This window comes from Lissotriton vulgaris, chromosome 4_1, assembly GCF_964263255.1.
Source record: "Lissotriton vulgaris chromosome 4_1, aLisVul1.2, whole genome shotgun sequence".
In the NCBI taxonomy this organism is placed as follows: Eukaryota; Metazoa; Chordata; class Amphibia; order Caudata; family Salamandridae; genus Lissotriton; species Lissotriton vulgaris.
In genome coordinates this window covers 723,658,081-723,677,858 of record NC_141691.1, presented here as the reverse complement: position 1 = coordinate 723,677,858, position 19,778 = coordinate 723,658,081, and the positions used below count along the sequence as shown (strand labels likewise).

Genomic DNA, 19,778 nt, shown 5'->3' with positions numbered 1-19,778 from the left:
ACTACTATGTAACCTGTTGTGAAGTGTGTTTGGTGGAGTTTGTTTTTTTAAAGTACACATGCAATTTGGCTATGGTTTGAATAAACTTAAATTAACCATGCTCCTCAAGTAAATGATCTGTTATTAATATATATTTTGCCTTTTATCCATCCATCTTTCTCATTGTTTCACTTTGAAAAATGTTGTATTTCTATTTTTAAGAAGTATATTTTGACTCCTTTGCATTTTTCTTCCTTCAGGCTGCAGACATTCAGAGTCGTTACATAGAACTTCTCACCAGAGGTGGGGATTATTATAAATTCCTGAATGAAATGTCCAAGAACATGGAGGACATAAAGGTGAATTACTCATTAAATCAGCCTGGATAAATGTAGTCTTATTGTAAAAAATGCTACCTATTTTTCATCTGTTTGTGTTTTGTTTTTGGTCATTTAAGCACTCTTCTCATTAACCCCTTCGACGCTCATGACGGAACGGTTCTGTCATGAGCATCGGTTGAGCTGTGCTCATGGCGGAACTCTTCCGTCATGAGCCCTTGGCTCATTAGAACCTTCAGCACAGCGCGAGAATTCGCGCCGCGCTGAAGGTGTTAAGATCAATATTTCCTCTGACTAGTATGGATTTTCAACCTCTTTACATTCCCCCCACATCAGCAAATTATCACAGAATTTTTTTTGTTGAAAATCTGTTTTATTTTCGAATCAAGAATAGAACATAGGCCCAGATGTACACAGCGTCAGGCCTACAACCCTATTTAGTGCCAGCTGCGTTTTGCAGGAGTGTCTCTAGGAAAATAAAGAAGCAACAAGAAGGTAATTTTGAACACAGCATGTCACCTACAACCTCGTGGGGCTGGCCGCGTGGTACATTATAAAGTGCAATATTGATTTATTGTGGGATTTTACAGGACTTTTGAAGAACGGCAACTTGAGATCACGGGCAAGAGCCCGAAAGAAGGCGAACAGTGATGAGTGGACAGGGAGACGTCAAAGAGACGTCAGAGAGAGGGAGTAGGAGAGAAGATAGATAGCAGTAAGAGTAAGAATGGTGTGGGCAGGCAGGGGAAGTGTTCAGCTGCACTCATTAGTGAAAGTCCTATCCCTTATTAAGGAAGGTTACGCGCCTAGTTGATCTTGCTGCGGGAGCAATCTGCTGGGAGCAGGCAGCAGTATAGTATCTTCGAAGAGTCGTAGCGCCCTAAGCTTAGTGGGCATGTAACGTGCATGCTCTATTGCCCAGAGGTATTTAATCAGGAGTTGCCAAACAGCCGTGAAGCAGGTGTCGCGCGCTTGCAGCCTCGCTGTAAAGAGTTCCATGGTTATGACATGCCATAATCGCACATACCATTGGGGGGTCTCCTCTTTCTTCGAGTATAACGCTATAAGTTGCTTAGCAGCTCAAAGCATGTGAAGCGCTATAGTCCAATCACTGCGGGTGAGCACCTTTAAGCTGGCATGCTTGATGCCCAAAAGGATCGTGCTTGTGGAATCCGGCAGGGGGAAACCCAATACCCTTTTAATATGGCTAAGGACCTCCTTCCAGAACAGGGCCAGGAGTGGGCAAGCCCACCTAATGTGTAGGAAATCCCCAGATGCAGTCGAACACCACCAGCACAAAAGGGAAGAGGCGGGGAACATCTTGTGCAATCGAGCGGGTGTGTATTACCATTGTGTCATAATTTTGTATGCATTTTCCCTCTGCGGGATACTACTATAGACCTTAGGGATGTCTTGCCACAGGCGGTTGCACTGTGTGGGCGTAATTTCCGTGGAGGACGCCAGCTGCCATTGGCGTTGGTATGGATGGGAAGGCGTTGTCGGGGGATGTTGTAAATTATCACTGACATTTTTAACATAGATCTGGAAGGCCACCACCACATGCACCACACTCTTGTGTCAAGCATATTTGTGCCCCCTGAAAAGAAGGCCATTGCACTCTTAACTTGTTGATCAAATATTAAATGTCTTTATTACAATCAAATTATTGTATACTACTCAAACCCTGTAAAGCATTTTCCCACCCTGTTCCGCAAAATACAGCCTCATGCTCAAAGGCCACATGTGAAACCTTTCAAGCATTGCGCCTTAACCATACAGACAGTTTAACCTCCTGTTAGTTTGATCTCTCCCATGTGCAGATTTTTACATTATTATCTACCCTAAAAACAATGATAGTCACTATTTAAATTCTCCAATAACCTATCGCCTCCAAAAATCGGGTCTTGAAAAAGAAAAATGTATTTGAGCTGTATATACCTATACCTGTGGGAAAATAGTATTTTATTGTAGTAGTCCACCCCCCTTTTTGCCTGGTATTTGATGCAATTTTGACTGAAGTGCAATGGGCTCCTGCTAACCAAGTCCCTAGGGCCAGTGTTCTTTCCCAAAAACAATACAATCCCTGATCCCCCTATCGCCTTCCTTAACAGCTCCTTGGCTCAGGGTGTTGTGACCCCTGCACTAAAGGCCGCCACCATAGTGCCTCTGCTGAAGAAACCCGGCGCGGACCCTTCCATCTCGGCTAACTTTCGCCCCATCTCCCTGCTGCCCTTCCTGGGCAAGGTGATGGAACGCCATGTCACCGCGGTATTGAGCGCTCACATTGAGGCGAATGGGGGGCTGGCCCCTCGCCAGGCAGGATTCCGCCCCAGGCATTCGACCGAATCGGTCGTAGTCTCAGTCCTAGACAACCTCAGAAAGGGTATGGATGACAACAACCACCAGGCACTGGTCCTCCTTGATCTCTCCGCCGCCTTTGACACGGTGGACCATACCATCTTACTCGCCCGTGTCAAGGCGGCCGGCATCGGGGGATCAGCTCTGGTCTGGCTCTCCTCCTTTCTGAGGGACCGCACTCAGGCGGTCCGACTAGGCGATTTCACCTCCACCCCTCTCCCTGTCACTTGCGGTGTTCCCCAGGGCTCCTCTCTCTCTCCCTTACTCTTTAATCTCTATATCTTTCCTCTTATCTATGCACTCCAGCAGCTGGAGGTCACTGTTTACAACTACGCGGATGACCTCCAGCTCATCTTTGATCTGTCCCCCTCTCCTCTCTCGGTCTCTAATTTCCAGTCAACTATGACATTCATCAGGGACTGGATGAACCACAACCATCTTAAACTGAACCCTGACAAGACCGAGCTGGTTCTCACTGGTGGTTCATCCAGCCCCTGGAACTCTCTTTTCTGGCCCCCCTCTCTTGGCCCGGCACCATCCCCTTCCACCGTGGTCAAAACACTGGGTGTTAAAATGAATAATCAGCTCACTCTTCACTCACAAATCAGTTCCGTGGTTTCCTCCTGTTTCCTCACTCTCCGAACTATCCGCTCTGTCTCCCGCTTCTTCTCTCCCCAGGCACTTAAGATCATCATAGCCGCCCTGGTAATCTCACGATTGGACTACGCCAACGCCCTCTATCATGGCATCCCAGCGTACAGCCTGCGTAGACTCCAAACCATCCAGAACCAGGCGGCCAGGCTGATATACGGCCTTCCACGCTATCACCACTCCACCCCCCTTCTAAAAGAGCTTCACTGGCTCCCCGTGAAACAACGCTCCCTTTTCAAGATCGGATGCATGGTTTTTCAGGCCCGCCAGGGCACTGCCCCCGCTTTCATCGCCTCACTAATTAAACCCTATGTCCCCGCTAGAAACCTCCGGTCTTCCTCCAAGTCCCTTCTCCAGATCCCCCGCTTCTCACGCAAAAAGTGGGGCGGTTCTAACTTCTCAACTCTGGCCCCTACTTTCTGGAACTCACTTCCAGACAATCTCCGTTCTGCAACTCAGTATCTCTCCTTCCGTAGAGACCTGAAAACTTTCCTCTTCAGCCAGGCTTTCCCCGCCTAATACTTACTCCACCCTTCCATGGTCTTTCCTCCTCAGTTACTGAACCTCCAGCGCCAAGAAACCGCAAGGTGTACGCCGCGCTCTACAAGTGTTTTAAATTAGAAATTAGAAATTACAACTTATTACTTGATCCCCGAGTGACTAGGCATTTAGCACCTCTGTAAGTCCTTAGTAAGTGGCATCTCTGGTACCTAGGACCTAGGTACTAAAGAGGGTCCCTAAGAGCTGCAGCATACCTTGTGACATTTTAAGGGACCCAGCACCAAACTCATACAGGCTGACACTGCAGGCGTCAAGACAAGGTGCTTCAAAAAGTGAAAACACGACATGGTCCCCCTAACACTGCATGTAATATTTGTAAGTCACCCGTACAGTAGGACTTAAAGCCCTAAGGCAGGGTGCACTAAATTACATGTGAGAAAATATCTGCATGAGTTGATATGGCTTTGTGCTGACCAGTTCAATTACTTTCAGTACAAGTAAAAAGGGAAGCCATCTTAAGGCATGTACTGGGCACTGGTCAAACCTACTTTCTCAGCTACATAATGGCCTCACTGAAACCAATGGTGTTTGGTATCAAACACCTCTTATTAATAGATCCACACTGATTACAGTGATGGATTTATTAATACATACCTTAAAGCTACCCCATGTAAACTACCGGCCCTGGCTGACTGGTGATGTCTAGTCTGCCACCACAGATTAATTTCTGACCCCAGGGGTAAGAGCCCTAGCTCTTAGGTGGTCAGGAACAATGCCTGCTCTGGAGGCAGGTGTTATCACCTCCTTCTCCAGGATTGCTGGTATATCAGCATATAAAGGCAGGAGGCCTCAAATGCCCCTGCTGCCTTTTATATCTGAACCAAGGCTTCCCCAGATAGGGTAAATGCCATCGCCTTCCCTGGGCCCATCTGTCACCAGGACAGGTGGGAACATTAGCTATGTAGGAGGTGTGCTGCACTGCCAGGCTGATCACCTCTGGGGTGATCAGCTTCAAGTGAATACAAATTTAGAAATTGCACCATCTTGTGTGTGGTGGAATTAGGAATTCTGGGACAGAATGATGACCTCTTCCCCAAAAGAAGTGGTTATTTAAGGGGCATAGTGACCTCAAGGGTAGGTAGCCCATTGGTAGTAGCCATTAACTAAATGACTCACTCCCCTTAACGTCCCTAAATGGTGTATTTAGTGGACCCTCTAATACCAGAATTTTAAACTTCACTGGACAAAATAAAGAAGTGGACAAAGAAGATGGGCTGACCCATGAACAAAGGAGCAACTACTGACCTGGCACTAACCATGCTGTCCTGTCTGTGGTACCTGTCACTCATGGAGAACCTGACTCATCCTGCCACTGTGCAGACTCCAAGAAACCTGGAGGGCTTGCCAGTGCTTCGCCACTCACCAGAGAAACTCCCTTGGAGTAGAGGTGCTACTCCTTCATCTGCAGCCACCAAAGAAGCCACATCCGGTTTACCATCTTGCCATGTACCAGGACTACCAACGCTGCAGCCTCCCAGGAAGAGGTCAATGTGCTCCTACATGTAAGATCCATCCTCCCTCCAAGTGTGAGCAAGCCAGAACTGACTGGAGCGGCGCAGTGCTAATACCTGGGGTACCAGACCCCTTGCTACAGCCAAGATTTGTTGTGTCCAGTCCGGACTCCAATGTTGAGGAAGCCTGACCAGCACATCAAGGGACTTCAGGGACAATGAGATGCACATTGTGAGTGGTCCAGCTGTACTGTTTGCACCTCTTCAGTAGAAACCAAGGCACAGAGAAAGCCTCTGACCACCGCCACCCAACGCCTCAAAGCACCTCCTCACCCTTTCCCCACAGTCTGATTCTGAAGGAGGTGAAGGTGCTAACAGGGTCCCGAGACCCTCTGAGGCTAAGCCCATCTTTGGGTTTGCCAAGACTAGACTTCCAGTTGCCTCGTGCAGCCTCTTTCTTCAGGCCCTCCAACCGCTAGAGACTCAAACATTGAACCTAATGCCAAAAGACACCACTGCACCCGAGCCCCGCAGCATGAGAAGTGGACCACTGCTATTTTGCCGTTATCAAGAATCTCAAGGGTCGAGCCCCCCTGTGGGTTCCCCCAGACTGGTCCCCCAGTCCCAGCTTGCAATCTCTTTCCAACCAGACTGTTCCCCATTGAAGTGAATAGGACACCCGATGCCGTAACACTCCTCTGCATCCAGAAACCCCAGAGCCACCTAGGGTGAACTGTTGGTGCGGCCGTGGACCTTGCGCCATACTCGCCTCAAGTCCCAGAGAACAGTCCTGTAAGTCACTGTTAAGTGCTCAAATGCATTACATGTTTTTATTCATAGGATAACATTACCGCTACCAAAAATTGCACTGTCAGCTTTTGAAAACTGTAAAAATGTATACCTCGAAAAGTACTTACCTGATTCCGTTGATTTTGCTATCTCAATTCTTATAAAAGTATGCATTATTTTTATACATTTTTGGATTCTTTATTGGGTGTGTGTCTCACTGCCTTTGTGTGTGCAATAAATGCTTAGCACTCCCCTCTGATATGTCTAACTTCTAGCCCACATTACCACAAAAGAGAGCATTTGGGGTGTCATTTGTGCCTCTAATTCCTTTGAGGTTTGCCTGGACTCTTTACACAGTGTACCTTTTTTTTGGTACATTATTTAAAGAGCCAGCTTCCTACAAAACTCAGGTGCGGACCTTTAATTAAGAAAATAAAATGACTCTACTATTTAGAAGAGCAGTTAATACATAATGAATAACAACAATAATCCTTCAGACCAAACCATCTCTAAATAAGCAAAGCACACTTCAAGGAAATCTGTGTATCATTTCACAAAAGCATAGTAGCACATCAGAGTCATACCCCGCTCTTAAAAACCAGAAACTGCATCTTACGTTCTTACCTCTGCATTTTTTCTTCTGGCCTTAGATTGAAATGCCATTTGATTGCTGGAAGAAGTTAATATCCAAAGTTTTATTTCTGCAACTAACACAAATATTTCACCCATACACAGTGATGACAATTCAGGAGTGGCTACCAATGTGCCCTATACACTGGTAAACTAGGTCTGCTTGAATGTTAATTAGATGGTCATGGGCTTCCTATATGTGTAGATAAAATGCCCACAAATAACATTGCATGGGAATACCATGAAAGGGGCCTTGAGCTGGCATGCATAGTGAAGGAGCCAGAATAAGAGGAATATCTCAACTAGGGGAAAACGCAGAGAGTGGGGCACATAGAAAAGACTTGAATGAGAGAGAAAGGTAAGAAAGAACCAGAGCGAGAAAAATAAGAGTAGATGGAGTTAATAAAAAGAGGAAAGAAAGACCGAAACAAAGGAGTGAAATGCGAAAGTAAAGTAGGAAATGGAGGTGAAAGTGATTGCTAGATGAACGGGAGAAAGTTTGGATTGAAAATTTGAAAGGAGCAGTGAAGGATGAAAAAATGCATAGCTCGAGAAGGGTAAAAACTTTATATGTGAAAGGGCGGGTGGATGGATACTTGAATGTTGATGATTGGATAAGCGGAAGGATGGATGTATATATAAAAGAATGGGTGTAAAAAGTATGAATGAATGGGAATGGGTGGTGCAAAGATTAAGGAATGGACAGATGGGTGACAAGATGAATGAAGAGATGGTATGGAACGAATGTGAGGGGAACTGTTCTAAGGAGTGTTGCATTTTCACTCTTTGTATGTTTTGTTTGAATATATATATGTGTTAGATGTGAATTTGAAGTGAGGCTAATTTAATTTTTTAACTACTCCCTTGCCTACCCAGGACAAAAACAAACACATCTCCAGATCTTGGAGAGCCTTGTAACCCAACCCATCCAGGTATTATGTGTCTTCTGTACTGGCAGCATTAAATTAGGTTTTCCAAACATACTAGGGTAATAAGAACACAGAATATTTAAATAGTTTACCTTCAAATATTGTCCCACGAATAGACTGGAACTTAATCCAAATGGCTGGTCTTAATAATTTTTCAACTTTCTTTTTAATGTGAAACCTTGGTCAGGCTGAATGTCTGTTGCACTTTATAGAAATGCTCCTTTTTTGAGACTAAGTGGTACGTTTGCTGTGTGTTTTTGCTAATTTTAAGATGCTACACTTATTGCTCATCTCTTTAGTACTGAAGTTATTTGTGTCTGTTTGAGTAAGGAAGTAGGAAGAGTTATGTTCTACACACTGCAACTGCCCTGTAAACTGTTATTAGCTGTCCTTGTTGTGCTACCTCCTAGATGGCTTTACAAGCATATTAATAAGGTCAAGAAAAAGCATGTCCGTTCTTTCTGGCAGTTTGGTGATTTAGGATCATCTTCACCATCCTTACTAACATACTTTGTGCTAATGCACGTGTCTCTCAAATTCTTTTTATCTTCCAATAAGGAAATTTAATGAGAGGTAAATGGGAAAATAGTGTGATTATGACCTTGGTGGTCTGGGAATTGCCATTACATTTTGGCGGTCTGCCCGCCCACATACCTAGTAGTCCGACTGCCGGAATACGAAGTGGGCGTGAAGACAGCCTCTAATCTGCCGCCACCACCAATATCTGGACTACATTGGTAAGGGAGGCAGAGGCAGTCAATGGAGGTGGTGCCGGCATTAGCACTGCCGTGGGTATTATGACCTGCCTTTCTAACAACCTTTCCCTGGTGGGACATCGCCATGCAACAGTCGGTGGAAAGGCATGCTTTGGGGTGCAAAACTGTCTCCAGGGCAAGGGTGCCCTTGAGAGATGCTACTGGTGTTATCAGTGTTTGCCCTTATGCCATCGGGTTTGCTGCGCGCACACTTTCTCTTGCATAACGTACTGCAGGGAAATAGTGTCTGACTGGTTGGAGGCATTTCAGAATGGTCCGCAACGTCTTCAGGCTCAAAAGCAGAGCCGAAGTATGTTGCTGCCAAGTCTCTACAGGACACACATTGCCAGCCCCACGATGAACTCTTGATGTGGCAGGTGGGATGCCGCCGGCTTGGCTGCGTTTCATGGACCGCTGCCACTGCGGGCTGGTGGTCCTCCGGGCCAACTCAAAATCAGGCCCTTAGCCCTCAAATTCCAGTTCTTTTTGTTAGTAAAAATTAGTGCATTTCTTTGCTATCTTTAAAACCATGATAAGTAAAAGAAAAATAGTAAATTAATTTGTTACTGAAAGTGGAACCTGGTGAATGCCTGTGCCTGTGTGATCATCTAGACTGCTGGGTCATCTCTATACAACAGATACTTTTCAGATGAGTGGCCCCAACTGTGTACCACTTTCATTATGTGCCAGTAAATGAACAAATTATGTGGCAGGGTTCACTGAATTATGTGGCAAGAAAATAAAAATTAAGTGTCACATTATATAGAATTATTATCCACATTTGTTTTTGCAGTTTAACATTGGATAATTGTTTGTGTAAAAGATATTCATAGTGTTGACTGCATGTACACACTTCTTTTAGTTGCCCCTCTTGTTTCCTATGCACCACAGGATTCTACATTAGTTTTGAGATTACTTGTATTCACACTAAATTGTACTCTTTTGGAAAAACAAATGAACAAGCTTTATTGGATGTAAGTGTTTGTTTTGGACAAATAAAAGCAATTGGAACATAATACTCAAAATTAAAAATATGTAAATATGCCATCCCTGTCATGATTTCAAAAGAGGGACCCTTCAAACTCGCAGAAGAAGGAAAGTGACTATAGATGACCCTGTCAGAATGTTGGTAAATGGCCGACATAACACATGCATGCCAACATTGTATAACAGGAAAGTTGAAGATTTTAAATCAGTGTTTTTTATTTCTACATTGACTTCTGTTGAATCAGAGAGAATTTCAGGTTAGAGAAAATTAAAATAAAGCTACTTTTGGCTTATAAAATTGGTAGTCTCTCACCTGAAAAGGGTCTGTTGGCATTGATTCGAACCTAATTTGTTCATTAGGGACAACTTTGTTTCTTTTTGGGGTTTGCAAAAGATTTGAAGAATGCTGAAGAAAATCTATGTATTTATAGATTTCTTTGATTTACAGCAGTGTGTAACATTTATGCAGTTGAAATAACCACAAGTTGGAAATGCTTATATCTGTGCACTTTTTCCTTTGTCAAGGAAAATATTTCCCCACTAGAGAATTCCATTCTCCTAAAACCCCGTTAAATATGCTGTTACACCATTCTCATCTCAACCTGGAAAAGCTCTTTCTGTGCGCATTTCCAGGGAGGGAATTGGCCTGCGAGAGATACAAAAATACCCCCAAATCTGTAAGTTTGTAGGTGTTTCTTAACTTGTCCAGATTGTTGGAATACGAGGCATTAGTTGTGAGGCCTGCACAAGTAATGGGTCTACATTTTCCCTTCACTGGGAAACAAACACCCCATCGTAGCGCTTGACTTTCAGGTGGTAGCGTTGCAGGGCAGTCCAAGCTTAGTCAAGGTAGTGGTGTGGGCTAGTAATCACCATTGACAGATACGCATAAATAACACTCGATAATTGAGTGTCCAGCCTGTGCTTTTTTTTTAATAAGTTCATTTATTACACACACACTACTCAATATTACGCTACAATTTACAAATATACATCAGATGCTAGAAATACTTCTTGACGTTGTGTATGTTCCACCACTCACATGTATGAACATCATTTTGCCCCCAATTGCCACCGGTTCATCATAACTTGGAGTGAGGGCTCTTACCACTGGCATCAAGCTAGTGGCTGCCCACCACGTTATGTCAATAAGCATTTTTATACTGGTAACACCTGCCATAGTGACATATAACCCTGACCGAGAGCACCTAATACTGACAACACAGTATACACACTTAAATCACAGTAGCAAAAATACATGTCAAAGCATGACTTGAAGTGAGGAGTACTTAATATATCTGGTAACATGTACAACACAATTCAGTTACTGCCCCTAAAAGAACTCACATTTATAATTAGATGGCTGAGCAATTATAACCAGGTACCCTGGCAAGAATTCTAGCAACACATTTCCAATTCAACTTTAACATCACATATTACATATGACATCTAGTCTCAAAAGGACCACATTTATGTAAATGCACCTCCGCATATTTAACACCTTCCTTCCCTAGAAAGAGACTCCCCACATGAAGCCCACCTGGAAGCAACTCATAATCCTTGTCCCCCAAAAACAAGGATCCTCCATGCTGCAGAACAAAAGTTCCAGCCTCGGAGGAACTTAACACTGGACTGAAACCCTTGAAGGGTTATTCATGTCTGAGCCCTAGAGACTCAGGCTGGGGACTTCCCAGCTCCTTTCATGGGAGTCTGCGCTCGTCATGCAGCTCACCCTGCACATGGCATTCATGAGGTTGATGACCCCATCTTCCTGGTGTCATCACAAGCCATTCTAACCCCTGAATGCTGCCAGGCCCTGCAGGGAATTATTGGGCGCTCTCTCTGGAGCATGCATCCTTGAGGAGTGGCTCTCCTGCTGCTCAGAGGAGAGCCGCACTGACTTGGCTGATGGCCTCGCATCACGTTTCGGTCTTTCCTTGGAGGGAAGGGGTGGTCCCACCTGGCACCTCCTGTGAAGGTACGTCGTTGGAGAGCAGCTTAGGAAGGGGAGCCCACTCCTGGCTGCTCTCGCTGGCTCCCCGCCTGGCCAGCACCCTCACGTGCTGCCGCTGGAGCTGACCCTTTATTCTGGTCTCCCCACTCCTGTGGGCAGAGGCGGGGGCTGTGACCGGCCTGGAGGTGATGCGGGGAAGTGTCGACGGCCCTACTCTCTCCTGCCATTGGGGCGAGGCATCCTGGGCCCCCTTCCAGCTTAACAGGGAGTACAACAGTGATCCCTGACTTCCTCTTTGTCTGGGCCTAGGGGGAAGGATGCTGGGCCCCTAAAGCCTCTTCACGGGGGTGTGACGGCACTCCCCGCCCCCATTTTCATCAGGCCAGTTTATATGTATGTCATGGTCCCCTGAGGCACCTTCACGGGTGGTGCGATGGCACATCCAACTTAACTTTCATCGGGCCCAAGGGCCCCTGGGGCACCTTCACGGGGCGCAATGGAGAACCCCGACTTCACTTCTTGGGGCCCAAGGATGGGATCCTACGTCCCGCATCAGTTTCGTGGAGAGCACTGCAGGGCTTCCCGGCTTTATCTTCCTCTTCGGGCAGCCCCCATGACCTGACCCACCTGGGGGCACATTGGAGACCGGCAGCTGAGCCCCGTGTGCTTCATCGTCAGACTCATCAAAGGTCACCTACCTTTCGGCCGTATCTCAGGCCCCTGAGGGGTGGGCAGTCTTACCGGCATTCATCTCCTTCTGCTCCTGGTGGCCAGCCCTAGCCATCTGGAACACTTTCCATCACCCTACTGTCTTCTGAGGGGGCAAGCTCTGCAAGGAGCTGGCTTCACCAGACTTTCACCTGGCTCTCCTTCTGGGCCTCTCCTCTCCTTGCGCAGAATCTCAGCACTTCTTTCACCAGTCCTGGAGGCACTCAAAGGCAGAGTTCCTGGCCCTGGAGACAGTCAAGGGTCCCCTCCTTCCAACTGCCCATGACGCCAGCCCCCAGCACCAGTCTTCCTCAGCAAGACCGCATCCCAGAGAGAGCTCCTCTTCCTGTGCAAGACCTTTTAAGAAAAAGTGGAGGGAGCCGGCAGGAATGCACTTCTGTCCTAACTTGCAGGGCAACATCACCTTTCTCACCCTGATCCCACCTTCCTCACTGGCCTCTGGGATACTTCAAGATGGCGTCGTCCAGGGGTCCCATGCCACATGGTCTCTAAAAAGCCCCCTTTCCCCACTTGCTGACATCACGGCCCAAGCCTGGAGCAGGACTAGTGCCTGGCATTGGGTGAAAGCTGCTGATTGATGTCCTTCAGCTTCACCCCATCTCTCCATCTTGGAGAGAAGACCTCCACCCTGGGGAATACTTGCAGTGAAGGGCTAGGCCTCGGATGGTACAGCTTGGTGATAAAGGTAATTATTCCAGAGTGGCAGGGTCACACCTAGCCTGGGCTCTGGTTCTGAACTGAGTCTGAGGAATATGACATTGGCTCATAAGCAGTACAGCTATGCCTTTGGACATAGAATGATTATTTTCACACCACTTACTGTGTACTTTTGTGCATACCTGAAGTTTGTAGGCCCAATGGAACTGAAACTACCCCATGTGGTCTCTTTCTTCATAGGAGTATATTGGCGTGTTCCTAGAGTGAAACAGTAAAGCACACTGACTACCCATTTCATGTGTAGCCCCACATTTAAAGCCTATTTCATGTCACCACCCAACTCTGCATAGTCCCTTCTACAACATTCTATCTGTACCCAGTTCCTGGGCTGCGTACAACAGGAATCTCCCCCCTCACAGCCCTTACACGGGTGCAAAACGTGCCCACATGTAACCACTCTAGTTTCACTTATCATTGGCTGCAGCACAGCGGCCTTATCTCACAAGGCGGACACCGGCAGAAACCACATGCAGTCCTTTTTATCACAAGTTTACCGTGGGTGAGTCCCAGCTTATGAGCCTCACCCACAGTGAAAGCTCAAAAATCAGGTGATTAAAGAGCGAAAAGTCCAGGTGGCTTAGATGGTCTGAACCACCTTCTCACCTGGCTGCACTCACTCACAACTAGTCACAAACCATGCCATTGCAGAAATCTGAAACCCTCACGTGTACAGTCCAGCCCGGAGTGCCAAGCCATGCCTTCCCTGGACCGGAAACAAGCTACCGAGGACCGGTTTCTGGCATTTCAGCCGTCTTCAGCCTGGCTTACTTGAATCCAGTGGCAAAGTGAGCAAGGGACTCACGTCTGAGCATACCCTGCCAACTTATGGCTAACAAAGAAAAGCCAAAGGAAATGATGGACGGAGCGTTGGTCCTCTGTAGCTTGTTTCGGGTCCAGGGAAGGCACGGCTTGGCTTGGCAGTTCAGGCTGGACTGTTCCCATGAGGCACAGGGTAAGACTGATTTGCATATGGCCATGTCTGAACTGGGGTGGCAGAGTGGGCTAAAGAATGGTGATGGATTAAACCCAGATCAGTTGACTGGGGGTGAGTGCTTGCATTGTCAACGCTCCGTCCATCATTTCCTTTGGTTTTCCCTTGTGTAATACCCCTGGTGTTCCTAATAACATAACAAAATAATATCAATAACATATCAAAAGGTGCAAGTTTAAAATTAAAATCTTATCTGATGCTTGAAGTATGATCGGAGGATGAGCTGAAGAAAAGGGTAGGGGTCCCGTTGCCACTGGCTTGGAGACATGTTCCCTTCCTTTCCCCCTGTAAAGAAGAGATGCATATATACAATTAAGACAGGTATAAATCTAAAAAAATAACTTGTAAGTGAACTAAAATTAAATAGAATAAAATCCAGTTAGATGGACATACAGTCTTGCTTGCTAGGACATCATTCATTATGCAGGTGTGTTGCCATTTCATCATCAAGATTGTGCCTATTAAGGTAATATGTACACATTCCAACAATATGCCTGGATTCCTTCTGTCTAAGTCTCAGCACTCTATTGCCTCCCCTGGCCTTGCGTAGAACCTGTTCTATGGCATAGTATGTCAGTTTGGTATAGTCTGAAAAGTGCTGACTGGCAAAATGGCGGGCTATGGGGTATTGTTTGTCTTTATTTGTGAGGGCCCTCATATGCTCAAGGACACGCTTCTTATCCATGTGTGTTTTGCTCCCCACATATCTAAGTTTATACGGGCATTCTAGCACGTAGATTACAAATGTGCTGGTGCATGTTAAGAACTGTGTGATGCTCACCATTTTATTGGTACTAGTGTTCCAATATTCTTTGACCAATTTACTATTGCCACAGGCTTTACAGTGGCCACATGGAAAAAAGCCCTGTAGGTCTATGCCTTTCCTGTCTGTGTTGGATGCCGGGTCTATCAGGTATCTTGCTACCTATTATGGGGTAGTTCTTGAGTATGCCCCAGTGTCGATTGACTGTCTTCTGTATCTGTTTTGAATTACTACTGAAGTTCATGATCATATGAGTGGTGTTTTCTTTTTCCGTGTCTGTCTCATTATGTCCTGCCGTGTTCAGAATGTTGGTCCTGTTAATCTCAGCGATCCTTCGTATGGCTTTTTTAAGGACCCAGGTGGGGTAACCCCTTGCTTTGAATCTCTCTATGATTACACTTTCTTCCTTTTGGTAGTCTGGTACAGAGCTACAATTTATCTTGGCTCTGAGCAGCTCCCCATATGGTACGCTGCATTTGAGATTGTCCGGGTGAATGCTCAGAGCATGGAGTAGTGTGTTCCCTGCTGTGCTTTTGCGGTATAGGACTGTTTCAATGGTATTGTTCTTGATTATTACCCTTGTGTCCAAGTACTCAACTTCTTCGGTGCTAATGGTGCTGGTCAAGGTGAGATTTCTATCATTCTGATTGAGATCCTCAATGAAAAGTAAATCCTCACTTTTCTCTCCGTGCCATATCAAGAAAATGTTGTCTATATACCTTAGCCTCAATCTTACCCTTGAGAAGGCTGCCTGGTAACATATGTTCTTAAGGTTGTCCTCCTCCCACGGCCCCATGAACAGGTTTGCGAAGCTCGGCGCAAATGAATTATCCATTGCGGTACCGAGTTTCTGTCTGTAAATTCCCCTGTTGAACAAGAAGAAATTGTTTTCGAGGCAGAATTTGATCATGTCTGAGATCATGTTTGTGTGTTCTAGGTACCTGACATCTCTTTGTTTGAGAAATCTTTCACGTGCATTCACTCCCTGTGTATGATCTATCACTGTGTATAGTGAGTTCACGTCTAAGGTGATAAGAATGTAATTTTCTTCCCATTTAAGACCAGCTATTTTACCTAGGAAGTCTTTGGTATCCTGTACATAGGAGGGTAAGGAGAACACAAACTCTCTAAGGAAGTGGTCTACGTATCTCAAGACATTTTCTAGGGCGCTACCTCTAGATGAAATAATGTGGCGACCCGTGCGGTTGTTCATGTCCTTGTGGATTTTTGGGAAAAGGTACATAACTGGTAAGACAGGATAATCCTTTTTAAGGAAACAGAACTCCTCCCATTAGAGAAGTCCCTTGTCCTTCCACTCATGCAACTTCTCCCAAATTGTAACAATGCTGCTGTTGTATTCTACCCTGGTAGAAACACTGTATGTCTTTTCATCATTAAGCTGTCTTCCAGCTTCCTTGATGTACATGTCTTTTGGTAAAAATGACAATGTTGCCACCCTTGTCGGCTGGTCTTACGTCTATACTGTCATCATTGGCTAAGTCTTCCATGGCTTTTTATTGGGTGGCGGTAAGATTGTGTTTGAACTGTTTCATTTTCTTTGGCCAGTTCTTTTGTCTGAAATTCAGCAGCACACTGCTCACTAAATCCTGGAAAGTGTCTATATTGTCATGAGGCATCATCGGAACAAAGGTGGAAGGGGGTTTAAAATTACTGCACGCTGCCTTATTATGTTGGATTTCTAACTCATCTAAGATGAGTTTTGCGTCCCTTCTATTAAGAATTTCATCTGGGTTATGTTGTAGTTCATGTAGGACTATCATGGTATCAATGTCACCTATGGTTAGTCCCTGTTCTTGGGTGGACCGATCTATTTGGTGTGGTTCTCTACTAGTGGTGGGTTTCAGTTCATGCCATTTGTTTAGTTTTCACTTTCTGCAAAATTTAAAAACATCAATTTTACTGTCCACATAGTTCATGTGTACTGATGGACAGAAGGATAGTCCCAGACAAAGTGTTTGTTTATCTTTGTTGCTAATATTTCTGGAACTTAAATTGACAATGGTTTTATTTACCATCTCGTCATCCATTAGAAGTTCTTCTTGGAGCGTGTTTTTCTTCCCATGTACTCTGTATTTTTCTCTTTTCTTTCTTCTTGGTCCAATCTGTTTCTTTCTTTAATATCGATTTATCTGACCTGTGCTTTTATGGATACATTTTTGAATCTGAATAAAGTTTAAATTTATTTATTGATTGATTGATTGATAGAAACAACATAGGTCAGACAAAAGTTAGATTCTCCTGAACTTTAATCATATCTTAAGGGGTAACAAAATGGCATTCCATTTCATGAGACTCCAGCTGATAGATCAGTAGGTACAGACATTGTGGTGGTGAAGTGAATCTTCCTATAGGCAAACTTTGCGGTTCATACATTACACAGATACTTATTTAATGATCAAAGATACATTTTCTTATGTTTTCCAAAGTTTGTAGCCTCAAAATGTTTTCACAGAAAAGGTAGAAAACCTTTGACCAAGTCCGCCAGCAAAGTTGGTGGCATCTTGAACAGGAAACATATTTAAAAAAGGCTTGGAAGACACTGAGTTACCAAGGATAAAACTGGAGAGTTTCTAGGGCGTTAGTCATGAGCAAGTGAAACTAAGCAGTCAACAGGGGTCCATCGGTCTTTATTTGTAGTTAACATCTTTGTTGCTGTGATTATTAAACTATAAAGTAAAATCCTAAAAACATTGACCTTGCTTTATCCATATTGCTATGTTTTTCTTTTTTAAAACAGGCCTGTGAGCTCGTTCAGTGTTATATTTCTGGCATGAATTTAAAGGTCACTTGTCTTCTTCAGAAACAACCAACCATAAGTTGCAGCATTTCTCCTTTCAGTTACTTAGGGCTTGTTTGAACTATAGCCATTTGCCAAAAAACTCAACCTTAGTTGGACAGTAGCATGCTAGATAGTACTCTGTCTCATTGAAATAAGCCTCCTTTTGGCTGAGAATAGCAGTGTTAAAAAAGAAACAACCCCTGAAGCAATCCTTCGCTGCAATGTCACTTTCACCCAGTTTTAGATTAGCACATGATTTCATCTTTATAGGAAAGAGCTCACAATCTCCTACATACTAACAAGGTTAGTTCGTTATCCAGGCTGTTAGATTGGATTAAGTACAGTGTTTTGGACTAGATCCGGGATTATTGTTACTTTGCAATTGATGGAGACGGATGATTTCTAATAAATGTACACTTGGTGATTTACTTCTTTGCATTGATATAGATTTATATTAGGGATTCAGCAGTGTCGGAAGGCAAGATGGCATCTGAGTAGCCGCTCACTCACAGAGCTCCTCCGGTCAGACCCCAGAACAATTGGAAAACTACAGAACTGCCCTTTTAAAGCACTGTGAAGCACTGTAATGAAGCACCTGCGATGAGAGATTGCTGTGGTCTGTCGATACGACATGCGCGGAGCATGCGGTGAGAGTAATCTGCTTGTTTCAGTCTGCGCGGCTCAGTCTGGCACTAGTGACATCTCCCGCCCTGCGGCGAGCGTCAAGCGAACAGCTGATCGGAGCACTCTAGTCGCTCCCTGGGGCTCTGCAAGCTCTGCAGGGAATTCCTGTGTCATCTCTTCCGCACGGTCCGCGCAGAGCTGCGCTTCCTCCTCCTGTGTATCATAGCCAGAGCCGCTCACAGAGAATACATTGTATCGGTGGCAGACTACAAGTAAGAATGACAGGATTGGGTGTGAAGAACACTAGGATTGAAAGTGTTCAGGTTTCTCTGTCAACAGCGGCTGCAGCTACCCAATCTTCCATGCTGACTCTTGAAAATCAAGGAAAGAGGACCGATACCCGTGGGGGCAAAGGGAAGGGTGTGTAAAAGACTGAAAAAAGTAAAAATACGGATAAAACTGACACAATAAAAAAAAAGCAGCCAAAACCCCCTCCGGACTTGGTTTCTTGTCAACCATTAATCACCAACATCTTTGGCTTAACAGATGGAGGCAAGTATAGGGCTCTGGAAAAAAGGAAGAGGGCAGAGGAGCATAATGAGCACAACGAGCAAGTCCTGGTTGACGTTACATCAACCTGAGGGGTGGCACCTGGGCCTAGCCACCAACCAAATACTGCCCCTGACCTGGCATTAGAAACTAAAGAGTCTGTCATTGCAAGCTTCATCGCCGGCCCCCAAGATGGCCAGCTGAAGTGTCCAGATAGTGTGGGAATAATTGGGAGTGAATGCTCCTTGGCTAACAAAGATCTTGGAAATTAAATTGGAAATGTAGCTGGAAATGAAAAGGCAGATGCCCCTCTGCCTTTGGCCAGATCACCTGATACACTGGAGAAATTCTGCTTCCTAACTGATGAATCCGAATTATCTGATGTAAGCACACCGCCTCCAGCGAAGAAGATGGGTGTAACTAGAGGAGCACCGCTGACTCTGAGCCTCTCTCAAAACCCTGTGCACAGAAGAAATCCCTAACAAAGAAAGGAAGTAGGAGAAGGAGGAGCGAGATCCCCGACTGCAGAAGCACTGTGGAACTGAGATTAGACTATTCAGCTTCTCAATTTACCACTATAGCAGATCAAACAATCCGCTCATGGGTAAACCACACAATTACAGGCAACATTGAGAATGGAGGGACTGGGAGCCAGAATGAACCTGCCCTAGTAGTGGTGTTACAAACAATCAAGAGCTTTCAGGAGGAGGTAAAGATAGACAATCGTAGAGCACGTGGTGAAATCGCAGACAGAATGGCCTAAGTGGAAGCTCGGACTGAAAATTTGGAGAAGGACTCTGTCACACTGAAAGCACAAGGCGATGCACATGAGGGCATAGTAAAGGATCTAATGTGGAAAATGGAGGAGTATGAAAACAGACAACTCCGTAACAGCCTCCATGTCCTTTGCATCGCAGAAGGAGCCGAAGGTAACGACCCCAGAAAATATATGATATCGTTGCTAAAGGGGGCCTTTCCTGAACTGCACATCTGGGAATGGGACAAAGAGATCAAGCGGGCCCACAGATTCTCCTTAACACCGTCAAAATGTCCCTCATCCACTTCTGAGCAGCCGCGTGCAATGCTTGTATACTTCGGGAAATTTTTACTTCAGCAATCCCTTTACGATCTGGCCATACCAACCGCCAAAAAGGAATTTTATGGAGTGAGATTCATGAGAACGGATTTCGCTCATGCCACTGTGGATCGAAGGTGGAAACTTA

The 19,778-nt window shown here is 45.3% G+C and overlaps 1 protein-coding gene and 1 long non-coding RNA gene across 3 annotated transcripts in view; both read left to right on the top strand.

Annotated features, from left to right (window-relative positions):
* DSP (desmoplakin) overlaps positions 1-19,778 on the top strand; it is a 229,494-nt gene that overhangs the window by 186,285 nt on the left and 23,431 nt on the right. For both annotated transcript variants that reach the window (XM_086965017.1, XM_086965016.1), the window contains exon 22: positions 240-338. In XM_086965017.1, the coding sequence (XP_086821143.1) occupies positions 240-338 (99 nt within the window). The remainder of the gene's footprint in view (positions 1-239; positions 339-19,778) is intronic.
* LOC147722488 (uncharacterized) lies at positions 699-7,264 on the top strand. Its single transcript, XR_015310029.1, has 3 exons — positions 699-1,370; positions 1,543-2,003; positions 7,041-7,264. It is a non-coding gene; the product is annotated as an uncharacterized LOC147722488 (long non-coding RNA).